This window comes from Podarcis muralis, chromosome 2, assembly GCF_964188315.1.
Source record: "Podarcis muralis chromosome 2, rPodMur119.hap1.1, whole genome shotgun sequence".
Lineage (NCBI taxonomy): Eukaryota > Metazoa > Chordata > Lepidosauria > Squamata > Lacertidae > Podarcis > Podarcis muralis.
The window spans coordinates 68,240,817-68,257,174 of NC_135656.1; the positions used below are offsets into that span (position 1 = coordinate 68,240,817).

The following is a 16,358-nucleotide window of genomic DNA, read 5'->3' on the forward strand; positions in this document are numbered from 1 at the left end:
ACCATATTTTTCGCCCTATAGGACGCACCGTCCCATAAGGCGCACCTAGTTTTTTTGGGGGGGAAATAAAGGGGGGGGAATTATTTTTTCCCCAGGCGCGGGGCTGGGGCAGGGGAAACCCAAGCTTCCCCTGACCCCAGCCCCCAAACAGGCAGCTCTCTGCAAGCTGTGGGAGCCCAGCGCTGGCTCGCGCTGCTTGCGGAGAGGTCCACGAAGCCTGGACGCGCTGAGCTCAGCGCACGCAGGCTTCAGCATGCAGGCAACTCTCCGCAAGCGGCGGGAGCCCAGTGCTGGGCTTCCGCTGCTTGCGGAGAGGTGCGCGAAGCCTGGAGAGCGAGAGGGGTCGGTGCGCACCAACCCCTCTCGCTCTCCAGGCTTCAGCGAAAGCCTGCATTCGCCCCATAGGACGCACACACATTTCCCCTTCATTCACTCCTGCGTGAGTGTCTGAGGGCCCTGCTCCTTCCTGCCACTCACCATCTGGCCCGGGGTGGGGCCTGAAGCCTCTCCATAAGGACTGCTGCGCTCTGCTCTGCGCTCTGCTGCCCAGGAGGACCCTCCTGCGTGAGTGTCTGAGGGCCCTTCTCCTTCCTGCCTCTCACCATCTGGCCTGGGGTGGGGCCTGAAGCCTCTCCATAAGGACTGCTGCGCTCTGCTGCCCAGGAGGACCCTCCTGCGTGAGTGTCTGAGGGCCCTGCTCCTTCCTGCCACTCACCATCTGGCCCGGGGTGGGGCCTGAAGCCTCTCCATAAGGACTGCTGCGCTCTGCTGCCCAGGAGGACTCTCCTGTGTGAGTGTCTGAGGGCCCTGCTCCTTCCTGCCACTCACCATCTGGCCTGGGGTGGGGCCTGAAGCCTCTCCATAAGGACTGCTGCGCTCTGCTCTGCGCTCTGCTGCCCAGGAGGACCCTCCTGCGTGAGTGTCTGAGGGCCCTGCTCCTTCCTGCCACTCACCATCTGGCCTGGGGCGGGGCCTGAAGCCTCCTCATAAGGACTGCTGCGCTCTGCTGCAGAGGGCCTGACGGGCATCACTAGAACAGTTGCTGTTACTGCTGGAGGGGTGCAGAGTGCTTTTAAAATGTTTTGTTTTGGTTTTTTTTGTTGTTGTTGTTTTTAAATTCCTTTGAATTTTTTGTAAGTGGGGGGGTGGGGGTGGGATGGATGTTTACTGGGCCTGGGAATCTGTTTGATTTTATGTTTTTGTAATTTTTACTGTTTTTTGTTTGTATTGTTTTATTGGTTGTTTTTTTTAAGGTGTTATCTTGTTCTTAAGGGGAGGGGTCAGGGCTGCCGGGGAGTGGGCCCCAGCCCACAAAATGGCTGGGGCATGTTCCACAGGGGAGGATGCACTGGGACAACCGATCTCAGTGATCACGGGTAGGAGGAGGAGTTACGCTAAGACCAGACCATGTCATTACAGAGGAGGCAGGTTTAGTCGTTGTCTGAGGACTATCCCTGCCTCCGGGTCTGGTCCTGACCGGATGGATACTAGAATCAGCAAGGGATACCCACATGACCTGAAGGTGCTGCTGTGCAATGCCAGGTCAATGATTCATAAGACCACTGCCATCCATGACTTGATCATGGATGGAGGACTTGACCTGGCATGTGTGACAGAGACTTGGTTGGATGAAGCAGATGGGCCTGTCCTTGCCGCTGCTTGTCCACCAGGTTTCTCTTACGTACAGCAACCCAGGTCATGTGGGCAGGGAGGGGGGGTTGCAGTGATTTTTAGGAAGTCATTAGTTTGCACCAGGCGTCCTATTGGGAAGACCCAGTTCTCCGAGTGCATGTTCTGGAAGTTGGGCAATAGGGGCAGTACAGGATTCCTACTGGTGTACCGACCTCCCCGCTGCACCAAGGATTCCCTGCCCGAGCTGCTTCAGGTCGTGGCGGATGTCCTCCTGGAGACACCTAGCTTGGTTGTCCTAGGGGATTTTAACATCCATGCCGACACAACCTTAAAGGGGCTGCTCGGGACTTCGTGGAAAGCATGGCCTCCATGGGGCTGTCCCTGAATAAGTCTGGCCCAACCCATAGCCGCGGACATGCCTTGGACCTGGTGTTTACCTCTATGGATGTTGGTGATCTGACACTAAGTAAAAGCGAAACGAAAGAAGTGCCATGGTCAGATCACTTCCTGGTGCAACTGGACTTCTCTGCGACCCATCCCCTCTGCAGGGAGGTGGGACCAATTCGGATGGTCCGCCCCCACCACTTAATAGATCCAAATGGTTTCCAGAGAGTGGTAGGGGATGCTTTATCCCATGTTGATGGCCTTTCAGCCGATTCCCTGGTGGCCCGCTGGAATGTGGAGTTAACCAGGGCTATTGACTGTTTGGCTCCAAAGCGCCCTCTCCGATTGCATGGAGCCCGGAGAGCCCCGTGGTTCTCCACGGATCTGAGGGCAATGAAACAATCGTTGAGACGGCTAGAGCGCCGGTGGCGGATAACCCATTCCGAATCTGACCGGACACAGGTTAGAGCTCAACGTCGAGCCTACCAAGTGGCGATAGCGACGGCGAAGAAGACCTTCTTCGCCGCCTCTATTGCATCTGCAGAAAACAGCAGCAGGAGACTTTTTCAGGTGGTTCACAATTTAGCGGAACCACCTGCGACATCTGGGCCCAGTATGGGCCACATGATCTCCTGCAATGATTTTGCAAAGTTTTTTGCAGATAAAATCGCTCAGATTTGGGAAGAAGTAGACTCCACCGTGGGAGCAGAGCCAGGGCGGGAGAGTGCTAGAGTCCTGTCTAGTCAAGTTGTATGGGATCAATTCCAACCTGTTACCTCCGAGGATGTGGACAGGCTGCTTGGACGAGTGAAGCCAACCACCTGCTTCCTGGATCCTTGCCCATCCTGGCTTATAAAAGCTAGCCGGGAAGGACTGGGCGATGGGCTTCGTGGGGTGGTGAATGCTTCCCTCCGTGAGGGAGCCTTCCCAGACCCGCTGAAAGAGGCAGTTATTAAACCGCTTCTTAAAAAACCATCTTTAGATGCGGCCACGATGGCCAATTATCGCCCAGTCTCAAATCTTCCATTCTTGGGCAAGGTGATTGAGCGAGTGGTTGCTGAACAACTCCAGGCACGCCTGGAAGAAGCGGACCATTTGGATCCCTTCCAGTCGGGATTCAGGCCTCATCATGGGACTGAAACTGCCTTGGTCGCACTGGTTGATGATCTCCGGCGGGCTAGGGACAAAGGTGAGAGCTGTTTCCTAGTTCTGCTGGATCTCTCAGCGGCGTTTGATACCATCGACCATAACACCCTTCTGAACCGTCTTGAGGGGCTGGGAGCTGGGGGCACTGTCATACAGTGGTTCCGCTCCTTCCTCCTGGGCCGTGTTCAGAAAGTGGTGGTGGGGGATGAGTGTTCAGACCCCTGGGCCCTCACTTGTGGGGTGCCTCAGGGCTCTGTCCTCTCCCCCATGCTTTTCAACATTTACATGCAGCCACTGGGAGAGATCATCAGGAGGTTTGGGCTGGGTGTTCATCAGTATGTGGATGATACCCAGCTCTACCTCTCTTTTAAATCAGAACCAGTGAAGGCGGTGAAGGCCCTGTGTGAGTGCCTGGAGGCGGTTGGAGGATGGATGGCGGCTAACAGATTGAGGTTGAATCCCGACAAGACAGAAGTACTGTTTTTGGGGGACAGGAGGCGGGCAGGTGTGGAGGATTCCCTGGTCCTGAATGGGGTAACTGTGCCCCTGAAGGACCAGGTGCGCAGCCTGGGAGTCATTTTGGACTCACAGCTGTCCATGGAGGCACAGGTCAAATCTGTATCCAGGGCAGCTGTTTACCAGCTCCATCTGGTACGTAGGCTGAGACCCTATCTGCCTGCGGACTGTCTCGCCAGAGTGGTACATGCTCTGGTTATCTCCCGCTTGGACTACTGCAATGCGCTCTACGTGGGGCTACCTTTGAAGGTGACCCGGAAACTACAACTAATCCAGAATGCGGCAGCTAGACTGGTGACTGGGTGCGGCCGCCGAGACCATATAACACCGGTCTTGAAAGACCTACATTGGCTCCCAGTAAGTTTCCGAGCACAATTCAAAGTGTTGGTGCTGACCTTTAAAGCCCTAAACGGCCTTGGTCCAGTATATCTGAAGGAGCGTCTCCACCCCCATCGTTCTGCCCGGACACTGAGGTCCAGCTCCGAGGGCCTTCTGGCGGTTCCCTCACTACGAGAGGTCAAGTTACAGGGAACCAGGCAGAGGGCCTTCTCGGTAGTGGCGCCCGTCCTGTGGAACGCCCTCCCATCAGATGTCAAAGCGATAAACAACTACCTGACATTCAGAAGACATCTGAAGGCAGCCCTGTTCAGGGAAGTTTTTAATATGCGACATTTTAGTGTATTTTTTATCTTTGTTGGAAGCCGCCCAGAGTGGCTGGGGAAACCCAGCCAGATGGGCGGGGTACAAATAATAAATTATTATTATTATTATTATTATTTTGGAGAGGAAAAAGTGCGTCCTATAGGGCAAAAAATATGGTAGATACCACAACTGGAATAACTTTGGAGTGTCATCCCCAACACCTCAGGCACCTACCATCCTCCTTCAGCAGCTTAAAGGGCAAGTTCTCATAACATGGGAACATTTTCAGGGGTCATGCGCACTTCTGTCTCTAAACCACCCTGGAAGATTCCTTAAAGGGTGGTATCTAAAATATTCTAAATAAATAAATATAAAATGTTGCACTTGGAGAACAGGGTATATAGGGAAGCTTTTCTCCACCTCTGGCCACAAACCTTTTTTTACCTATTTATATCTACTGGCCTTTGTTCATCCCTTCCTAAGCTTCTACAGGCATCTGGTTAGACTGTGAGAATATGATGCTGGACTAGATGGGCCATTGGCCTTCTCCAGCAAGCTATTCTTAGATTCAAAGCAGGCTCCTGTAATTAACTGTATACAGAGAATTGAGGACTGCTGGGTGACTGCAGCTGATGCAGAACACATTCACCCTCCTGACAGAGGTGTTTCAAGTCAGCTTTCAGCTTCTTTCTGCACAGAATTCAAGGTGGCAATTTTGAGCTATATGAACTAGGACTTGTCCTGTCAAATTACATGAGACACAGATTTCTTCCCCCTATGAGCATGCAGCTATTTCAGTTTAAAGTGTTTTGTTTAGTGTCTCAAATATACTGCAAAGAGCCGTGTGTGTGTGTGTGTGTGTGTGTGTGTAAAATACCGTATTTTTCCCTCTATAACACGCAGATTTTTTCTCCTAAAAAGGAAGGGGAAATGTCTGTGCGTGTTATGGAGCGAATGTGTGGTCCCTGGAGCCAAAAAAATCAAGCAAAAGTCAAATCGCTCTTCACGGAGAAGGGAAACCTGAAAAGAGGAAGTGGCAGCTTTCCTGTATTCTGCCTCAGGGTCTTACTGCCCACCCTCCTCTGTTTCGTTGCTGTGATTGCTGAAACGGAACAAAGAGCAGGGAAAGCCCCTCCCCTCCAGGCAAGCAGAGGGGAAAGTGTCGTCTCTGTGCTCCGGTACTGCTGGGGGAGAGGGAGAGAGAGTGGGGGAGGGAGAGGGAGACAGAGAGAGAGAGAGAGAGATGGCTGGCTTGGGGGGGAACTTTTGCCTCCCACCCGTTAAATCCCTCTCCAGCATTCTTAGCCAGCTGCTTCTCTGCACACCCCTCTCATGTCCCTTCTTTGTTTTTCCTTCGCTCCCCACTTAAAATGTGGTTACAAAGCATAGATCAACATGGATCCTCAGGATCTTTGCATTGGGTCACCCCAAATTCACCATCAGATCACATAGCATGTCCATGGCTACAGCCTGCACCAAAAAAATCACGCACCCACTGTTGCCTGGGGCTGCAATGGTGCAAACACGTGGTTAAAAAGCATGGATCCACATGGATCCTCAGGATCTTTGCATTGGGTCACCCCAAATTCACCATCAGATCACATAGCATGTCCATGGCTACAGCCTGCACCCAAAAAATCACGCACCCACTGTTGCCTGGGGCTGCAATGGTGCAAAAACGTGGTTACAAAGCATGGATCCACAGGAATTATCAGGATTTTTGCATTGGGTCACCCCAAATTCACCATCAGATCACATGTCTGTGGCCACAGCATGAAGCACAAAAATGATACATCCACTGTTTCATTCAGAATGTTTTTTCCCTTGTTTTCCTCCTCTAAAAACGATGTGCGTGTTATGGTCAGGTGCGTGTTATAGAGCGAAAAATACGGTAATAAAAAATAAAAAAATACAAACCAAAAAAGGATATACCGTATTGGCCTGAATATAAGCCGCACATTTTTTTCCAAATTCCGATCATTAAAAGTTAAAGTGCGGCTTATATTTGTGACCTTACGCCACCGGCAAAGCGGTGTGGCTCCTCCCACCCCACGAACAGCCTGGGAGTGAGGGGCAATGGTGCCCATCCCTTCCGTGGCTTCCAAGCCTCCCCCAAGCCACCTAATTTTAAAGGTGCAGCTTATTTGCGGATGCGGCTTATATTCGGCCAATACAGTAGTGAGAGGAAACTGGGGGTGTGGAGAGTTTATTTCCAATGCCAAATGCCTATTCTTTCCATGTATGACAATATGATTACTTAGAGAAAAATAAATCAAAGCTCTCCTAAAAATACATTCAGCAGAATAGACTATTGTGTCCAGCTACCTGACTCCAGATAGAGAGGTAGAATAAACTCTCCCATAAAAATAAATTAGTAGATTGATTAAATTTGGGGGACCATGATTATGTATGAAGTTGCTCAATAAGGAAGCAGTTGTATTGGGGGGGCGGGGCGTTCTGACACAATGGTTTTTGTTTATCTTATCTCCCGTGAAAGCCCATCAAACACCTGACTGCATTCTAATCAAATACAGATGCTTTTTTTCCCCCTAACTGTAGTTTGGACATCCAAACTCATCCAGTAGTTAGTGACCCTCTCCCCAGGCTGTTATACTCTAATTGTCCCAGCAGCCCACGCCTGATATATATACCAAGACCAGTAATCAGTGAGTTCCTTTTTCCGTTTCCTCTTAATTAGTGACCATGATATAATATTCTGTAGTGTTCTTTCATTTTGGTGCCTGTATTTCCAACTTTATTTCAAAATAGAATTTTATGGGGGAGGGGAAAGAAAATGCACTGGTATACAAATAGAATTCAAGTCAGAATTTGCATTGTTTGTTCTTGACTACTCACCTCTCCATCACTGTCAGATATGACAATGCACGCATCCACAACCATGGCATTTGACAATTCCCTTGACTCTTCTCCCTGATCCTGGCTCTGGGAATCAGGCCCATCTGAAGTTTTCCGCTTTTTCTTTGGCATCCTTTCCACTGGAACAAACAGAAATATTTATTTGTCCGACTGATCCTGGTTCAGTTTCCCCTCCTAATTGATTACTGGGAGGTAGAGCACCCTAGGCAATCCATTCTTGTCTCATAGGTGTGGAGACCTGAGACTTATTCAGAGGCACATTCATAAATCCCCGCTCACCCAATTAAGACTACCTTATATAGCTGATTAAATCAGGAAGAAGCTAGAAAACACAGACTAACAGCATGTTCCAAAGCAATGAATAGCAACTACAAAAACACATTTCCAGCTTGCCCAAAGTTATTCATGCAACATCAGAAAACATCAGCCTGCCATCCCAAATCCCTATTAGCCTAAACCTGGCTCCACTGCTGATGCAGGAAAAACTGAGAAAGGGACAGCGGATCGTGCTAGACTCAGCACTACAGAAGGGGAAAACCAAAGCATCAGAAGCAGTTGCCAGCTTTCATATTCAATTAGGCACGGGAAAGGAGCTGCATTTTTCAAGTAATATGCTCACAGAGCAACAGCTTGGAAGTGTACTGTAGGAATAAGACAAAGGTCAGAAGAACGGCAAAAAGACTAAATGAAAATGAGAGAGAAAAGTCAAGGACACTTGGCTCTCCTTTTATAGCCTAAGTCACCCACTGAACAGCATGCTGATAGTGCCCTCTGCTGGGACAAACCAAGGCTACCTGTTCCAGAAAGGGCATTCTGCAGCTAGAGGGGGAAAACTGCTGAAAAGCCAGAAATGCTAAGAGTTATGAGAAACAGAGGGGAGGGCAGGTGCAAGTGCAATTAGAGCTGGCGCTTCCGGCAAAGTCCTTCATTGCCACACTATACATAGCAAGAGAGCTACATAACAAGCTTTAACAGTGAAAGCACAGCCAGAAAAGCTGATTAGGGCTCTTGGCCAACTGAGAGAAGCAGCAACACCGCAAATCCTCCCCACCCCCACCCCTGCACTATGTTCTCCAAAGCTTTTCTGGCTATCAGCTCAGCATCCTAAGTGATAACAACATGAACAGGAAACCAAAAGAATGCGTAGAGAAAAAACCAAGGTCCCACAGCATGAAAGCTATCATGGTAGGAATAACTTTCTGGGTTATCTTACAGCCAGCAGAGATATTTGTATGATGATGGTCAAGGGCCATATTGGTTAGGTTTGGCTCACAAAGGGCTGCCCTGGTAGGGTGTGTTGAATTTTTCAACTTTCAAATTCCAAGTGAGGGGTGCTAAAAGGTTGTAGCATCACTTGGGAATTCAAATGATATTTTGGTTAAATTAATGTAATTTAGTTTTGCTTGGTATATAGCTACATAAAAAATAATGACCTTTTAACATTTTTGTGGAATTTCCAATAATTTTTAAATTGTCATATTAAAAAAAAGGGTTTTGTTTTGTTTTTTAAATTTGCATTAAAATCATTAAAAATGATTGGATCACATCAGTCTGGCTTGCCAGATCTGCCAGGGTATAAGAGACAAGTCAAAAAGCAAGTGGCAAGAAGATGAGAGAATAAGTCTTGCTGAATATAAGCAGAGAAGTAAGCAGGATGCTTCAATACCATCAAATTAAATGATTTTCTCTGCTGATGAAAATGAAGAACAAATAGCTGATGCCCAAGATTGAAATGATGGAAGTTATTAATTGACATTAGGAAAACCAAGTATACCTTCCACTTCTAATACTTCAAAAATAGCACTTGAATTAGAAAAATGTATACAACACATTCAAAATATATAATATTGCTATGCATAGCATTAGATATGGTGCTGGCCTACATGCCACAGCTGCCATCACCACTGCTGCCTTTGTGGATGCTGGCTTGGTCGCTGAAGAACACAAGAGACTTGTCATTGGTCACAATAAAGTCAAGAGGGGCCAATAAAAAGTAACGAAAACCCTGGATCAGGAATTTGATTATCTTTGTCAGAAGGATGAAACTGACTACATCTTTTTAGACGGCCGCGAAGATACAAGTAAAGATATGCTGAAAGCAGACAATTCAGATCAGCAGTTCCCCAGCATCATCACAGAACAGCATTATTCTGTGTGCAGTGAGCCAGGTGGAAGGTATCTCTACCACTTCACTCCAGAGAAAGGTTCAAATAGGGCGAAACCAGCTGACATTATTGCTAATTATATTGTAGATTTCATGAAGAAGAAGAGCCTGCAGGCCATTGGAGGTGATTCTACAAATGCTAACACTGGCTGGGTAGGTGGTACCATGCACTGGGTAGAGGTCAAGCCAGGTTGTAAGCTGATCTGGTTGGTTTGTGTCCACACCCCTCTGACACTTGATCACACCATTTGATGGGAAGACCTTATCTAACAGCAAGTGGACAGGTAGCAGTAGCAAGATGCTAGACACTGCTGCAGAACTTGAAATTGATCCTTCATTCACCCAGCTCTCAATTGGACAGCCTCTTATTTCACTGAGTGACAATGTTGTTAAGGATCCGTCCACTGATTAAGTGTACGAGTATCGGATCACACAGGCCATAAGGACATAAAAACATCCCACAGATCTGGCTCTTCTAGACATTGGTCCAGTGAACTATTCAAGGTGGTAACAGCAGCAAACAGGCTTTGTTGCATATGGGTTTCAAAAAAGACTTAAAGGCAAACACCTCAACAATTTAAGACTGAGAGTGGAATACATTGTTTGTGTATACTACCCCTGCTGGTTCAAATATCACAGTAAAACACTGTTGGGTGGAAGGCGCACGCTGCATCTTGTTTCAGCTACAAAAGGCGGCTGTAGTGGATGCTGTTTTGCCAACCACTTAGTGCTCAGCATGGTATGCATTCAGCGAAATGATAATCCAGACACTCTTGTGCTCAGATGACAGTGAAGAGAGGGGAGCTGGTGTCCAAAAGATTGTTGACTTAAGGGGCAGAGATGATGACATACTGGGAGGCATTTCTGTATGTCCAAGGAAGACGTATTGCATCAACCCCTGTGCTTTGTTCCTGTTGGAGCTGATAGGACTGGTCTGACTGGGCATATGAACCTCCTTTGACATGTAAACTTACTACAGCCAAAGTAAAGAAGTCCACTGACAAGCCCATGCAAGTTCCATAGTGGCCCTGCCATGTTCAGTCTATACAGAGGTGTGTGAAACAAGTCACAGAGCCAGTAAGCAGGGTGTATACACAAGAAAAGTGTGAGGGCTACATCAGTGGCAAAGAAGCAAATTAGCGGCTGATGTCCAAGAACGAATCAAAGCAAGACTTGATTAAACTTCCTGTTTACATTTCTTATTAACTGATGATGTCATTACTTTCTTTTCTTTTTTTAATGTATTGTTATTAAAGATTTTCTTGATTTACAAAAGTATGTGCAATATCTCTCTCTCATATTTTTTCCATGTAACTATTCAGAGTTGGGTTTGGGGAATCCAGATTGGGAGGGTTTGAAATAGGTAGGTTTTGGGAGGGTGATCATTTTGATCATGGCTATTTTGTCTGAGAGAGTGAAATTTGTGTTGTTCCATCTCTTTAGGTCTTTGTTTATTTGGCGCCACAGGGGCTTGTAGTTGTGGAGGTATAATTTATTGAGGTTTCTGGTTATTTGTACCCCTAGGCATCTGAACCTTGGTGTGGCAAAGTTATCTTGGTGATATTAGTGAGTTCTTTTTGGGTGTGAGGAGGGGTGCTGAAGCACATGGCTTCTGACTTTGCAAAGTTTACTTGTAGGCCCAACACCATTGCCAATGTGTTGAGTTCCCTGATTAGGGAGGTTGCTGTGTTTATGGGGTCTAGTGTTGTGACCATTAGGTCATCTGCAAAGAGCCCTATTTTATAGGTTCTGCCTTTTATTTCCACTCCCTTGATGTCTGAGGCTGCTCAGATTCGGATTGCTAAGGGTTCCAGAGCCAGGATAAATAAGAGGAGACAGTGGGCATCCTTGTTTTGTGCCTCTTTGGATTGCTAGGGTGTTACATATTGTTAGTTCTGCATTTTGCTGAGGCTTGGGAGTATATTTGTTTGAGGATTTGTAGGAAGTTGGGGCCAAATTTCCTGCTAGTTAGTACTGCTAATAGGTATTTCCACTCTAAGCAATCAAAAGCTTTGAGGATGTCTAGGGACATAATTGTCAGAGGGAGTTTAGTTGCCTTGCTGTGTTCGATCAGGTTCAGTAGTTTCCTGATGGGGTCTGTAATATTGTGACCAGGGACAAAGTCAGTCTGGTCTGGGGCTATTAACTTGCATAAGAAGATTTTTAGGCGGTTGGCCAAGATTGTTGTGAATATCTTGTAGTCTTGGTTTATTAATGAGATTGGGCGGTATGATTCTACTTTGAGGTTGTCTTTCAGTGGTTTTGGGATGGAGACTATTTTGGAGTGGGTCCAGGTTTTGGGGATAGGCCCCCCTTTCATGATGTCATTGAATAGGCGGGTCATGTAGGTCATCAGGGGTTCTTTGAATTTCCTATAGAATTCTGCTGTGAAGCCATCTGGGCCTGGGGCTTTGTGTGGTTTCAAGTTTTTGTTGCTCTGGCTCTGAGATCTCTCCGGCCTTGGAGCTCCGCTGGGTTGTTGGGTGGGGAGGGAGGCTGTGGCTCCCTCGGTAGGCGTGCCAAACACCGCGGTTTCCCTCTGGCGTCGGTGCTGGTAGCGGTGAAGACCAGCCTGGGCTTTTTCTGAATTCAGATCAAAGCTGGTTCAGATCAAACCTTGTGTATACCACTTCCAAAATCAGTGGTGGGAGTGTATTGGATGTGGAATAAACGGGAGTGTCTGATGTCATTACTTTCTAACATTGTCTTATGATTACAAGGTAATGTTGTATGCTTAAAAGGATATGTTTTATGCAGAGAAACAAAAAAATTTATAGCACTTCCTGACATTTTTCGGAAGGCAAAATTAAAGTTCTTTGGCTTTCCAAGAGCAGTTTATGTGCTTTCTAATCAAACATAATTTACCAAGCTAAATGTTACTCAATCAAAAAGTAAGAAGATTTGAATTCATTAAAAACATATTTTAAAGACCCCTCACTGAAGAAATTTGCGAAAGTTAAGTTTCACCCCCTAAAATGACACGCCCTACTGCACTGGCCGAGGGGGGCTTTGTGCACCTCACCATATATCTAATGCAGATGTTACCATGACCATCTTCCTGGATGTATCCCTATAACTCTATATCATAAAATGCAATGAGAACCACTAAGAATTAAACCAATTCCAAACTGCATTTCTCTGCTTTTCATTTCCTGATCATGCTACAATGCAATGAAATGTTGGAAATTGCTTTTATATGAGAGAATGCAGCAATAATGCAAATGGTGCTTTACCGCATAAGTAGAAAGAAAAGCAGCCAGAGCAGGAGCCCACACTCTAAAGCAGGGGTGGTTAACCTGTGGTCCTCTAGGTGTTGTTGGACTCCCGCCTCTCATCAGTCTCAACCAGCATGGTCAATGGTCAAGGATTATGGGAGCTGTAGTCCATAGACCTCTGTAGCTACCACCTCTGAACTCAAGATCAATAATGGAAGAGAATGGATAGGAGGGGCAAGGCCCGTAAGAGCTGAACCTGAGCAAGGGCAGTAACACACATTTAAGGATGACTGGACAGATAATCAAGAACTATATGGAAGAAGGATTTGGAAGAAGAGAGAGGTAGAACCAGAAGATTGTTCTGGGGAGGGGGGGAATCCAGGAACAAGGGACAGCAAGGAGAAACGCACAGAGTTGTTTGAGAGAACAAGATACCTTCAGGCAGCAGTGAAAAAAAGGAATAGCTGTACTAGTTCTGTCTGAGCTATTGCTTTAGCAATAAGGTTATTAACAGAAAGAAATGGGATAGAGATTTGACATTAGGAAAAGAAGATTAATGGAGCAGACTCATGTACTCTACTGGGTTCAGAACCAGTGCTGTCTACACTGGGTGCTGCAGGTCTCTATCCTCTTCTCTAAAATTGTGAGAGGAATTTAGCAGAGCCTTTCAGTTTACCAGATGAAACAATTCCCTTTCTCCTTCTCCCACAGGCTCCAGACTAGGGCTGTGCAGCTGAATACCAGTATTGAAATAACATTGTGATAAGTGTTTCAACAAGGCAATATACCGGTGAACAAAAGGCTGAGACTTGACAGCTTCCCAGGGGATAGCTCAGCTGAACCAATACTTTACAGATACTTTGCAGATAGTGTGCTGGCTTTGTTTGCTCTCTCCCTCCTCCCTCTTAACTGATAAGAAATGAGGATAAGCCCTCACATAAACCAGCAAACTCTTTCAGCTTCACCTTTATGTTTCTTGCTACTTTCCTCAGCAAGAAGACAGTTACCTGTCTCCCTGCTTTGTTGTCCTCCCCTCCCTGATAGAAGCTCTCTGCTGCAGCCAACTTTAAACCCCACCTCTTTCAGCAGAACTTCCTGCTCTCACCCCAAAAACTTTCAGAACTCAGGTAATAATGCAGAGCAGGCTAACAGTCCAGGAGCAAGCTAGACAATCAAAGATCCAGCAGCAAAGTAAACAAAGAAATAAAAAGTGCTGCAGATATATATGGCGATATAGACTGCCCCACAGCCAGTATCAGGCTCTGCATAGAAAGGAAAGGAGGGGAAAGCTCTGATGCATTAGCAGAAGTCTCTGTGCAGGCTTCTGTTAGCATGACTCATAATCCTGCCCTGTATGTTTGTTTGTAAATACAAAGACCCTCTCCAATGCTCTCACTTTGAAGGGAAAACAACCACTGCCACTCTGAAATTTCCACTGCTTACAGAAAGGGAAGCAAAAACACTCAAATACCGTATTTACAAGTTGCACACTTTGGAGCAATAGGCAAATGCAATACAAAAGACAATTCAGAAAGATTTGATGGTGTTATTACTTCATATTCAATAAATCCGATCATGTATCTTAGTATGCCTGTGAAATACATGGAAGCAGATTGGGGAAGAGCATTTGCAAGCCTGCCAAAAAAAACAACATTCACACCAGCACTCAACTTGCTCAGATTGTGCAGTATATCATCTGCCTGACAGATCACATTCAATATGGGATTGCTATGAAGCACAAAACACAGGTAGGATGACACACTTATCCCTAACATTTTAATAGAAGCAACACTATACATGTCTACTCAGAAAAAGTCCCATTGACTTTAATATGGCTTACTTCCGAGTAAGAGGGTTTAGGATTGCATACTCAACCACACAACTGTCACTGGTGCTCTGAAGCCAACAGGGCTGATGTCCCTGCAAACATAAATTAAAGAAACCAATTCAAGTCAGGAAGCATTGAAAATCTTGTTTTGCTTTCATGCCCCCATCTTACTCTCTCCCTGGGAGTCTGCTGTTAACTAATTCTGCATGTTAGCTCACAGGCTGGTTTTCCAATCATCTGGGTCCCCAACCCCATCTCTGGATGCTTAAGAACATTTCTTTCTTTAAACTCAGACAGTAAAGGTGACCCATTAATAAGCAAGCCCACATGTGTTTCATTTCAGAACTTGCACTTTTCAGGGGCATCCTTGAAAATTCCCCATTTATGATTATTTGCCATTTTCTTTCATCATCATCTATCACTTTGATGAATCAGAAAACAATTACCAGCAGGATAATTCACAATCTTGACATTGCAGCCACTAGACCTGCCAAACTGTGACAGCTTAAAATGCTCAAAAATAAGGCCAAAAATGAATGACTCTCATCCCCAAATGAGTTAGAGAGGTTCAAGCTACAGGCGGCTGTTTCTAAGCTGCTATCCCAAATTTAGATATGGGGGGGGGGGGAATTATGAGCATCAACACTATGGACTCAAAATTTGAGGTTAAACACAATACATAGTACTCTCCTTTAAAAATTCTGTTCCCAACAGTTTACCATGTTTTCTGAAAACTAACAAATTTACAACAGCACCAACAGATTGGGTTTATTGTACCCACTGTTCAGAAAACTCCTAAAGGGGTCCTGCACTGCAGGAGCCTGGACTAAATTACCCTTGGAGTCCCTTCCAACTCAACAATTCTATGAATTTATGACCTGGGTCGCAAGATGAAAGGAATACATAATGTTACAATTTTTTCAGAAAGGATATACACTATTGCACTCTGAATCCCTGCTGATGGCTCAAGATTAATAAGACTCTTACAAGAGTCAATTGCAGGTCCTTTTGTGTGTGTGACTTTTGTCTGCATCAAAGGCAAGAGGAAGAACCAGAGGATGTACCATAAGGTTGACCCAAATCTGGTAAAATCGAATGAATCAATTTTTAGATGCACTCGGCAGTTACAAGGAAAGATGAATTCAGCCTAGTCTCCCAAATGTAGAACAGATCTGTAGCATTCATGTCGGTGGTTGCAAGCAGAGGCTCAAAGAACAAATACAGTGGTAGCAAAGTGGGAATAAGGATTCAGAAGAGCAGAGTTGCAGATTCATACCTTATGCATCAGACAAGTCTTTTTTATGCAACGACTGAGAGTCTAAGCATACCTTGAAAGTACCACTGAAATCAAAGGAACTTGCTTCTGAGAAAATGTGTTTAGGTTTAAGATGGGCTGCTTGTACAAAAAAATATATCTCTGGCTTGAGGCTGTTACCTTTGAAAACACATGCACCAATAATCAAGTCCGCCTCTAGGGGGGCTGCAACTATTCTGTGCTGATTCAGATCTACTAAGGCCACAAGCGGAGACTAATAAAATATATCTGTGACAGCACTCCGCACAGCAGAAAGTAAAGTTTGTATTAGGCTCAGCACGTTAGTCATTCCAATTGCATGGAATGTCACCATATCAGTGTTACAGAGCATCTAATATTGGCATGATGTTCTATGAGATTCTGCCAATTTGGTATGTACAATATCAACTTTGAATGCCACATGGAAACATTTCATCCACAATGAGCAAGTAAATAATGTTCAAATCAGACCTGACCCTATTACAGTTCTGATGCAGACTAGATACAGCAGCAATAAAATATTTCCTGTTTGCCAGGAAATAAGGTTCAACTTGAAAGTCATCAATTATCGCATTGTATTCCTGTACAAATCAACCTATGACCAAGTTTAATGATTGCCATAAAAGAGTCCATAAAGGAGCCCCATCCCAAGGCACACTT

At 45.9% G+C, this 16,358-nt stretch overlaps 1 protein-coding gene across 5 annotated transcripts in view; it reads right to left on the bottom strand.

Moving 5' to 3' along the window:
- Positions 1-16,358, bottom strand: part of UIMC1 (ubiquitin interaction motif containing 1) — a 91,393-nt gene that overhangs the window by 72,119 nt on the left and 2,916 nt on the right. For 4 of the 5 annotated variants that reach the window (XR_003705267.2, XM_028718454.2, XM_028718453.2 and 1 more), the window contains exons 2-3: positions 14,417-14,496; positions 7,177-7,316 (exon numbers count right to left, since the gene is read on the bottom strand). Coding sequence is in view for 4 of the 5 variants with exons in the window: in XM_028718454.2 (XP_028574287.2) it covers positions 7,177-7,316; position 14,417 (141 nt within the window). In the remaining variant the exon portion in view is untranslated. The remainder of the gene's footprint in view (positions 1-7,176; positions 7,317-14,416; positions 14,497-16,358) is intronic. The other variant, XM_028718455.2, reaches the window with a different exon arrangement.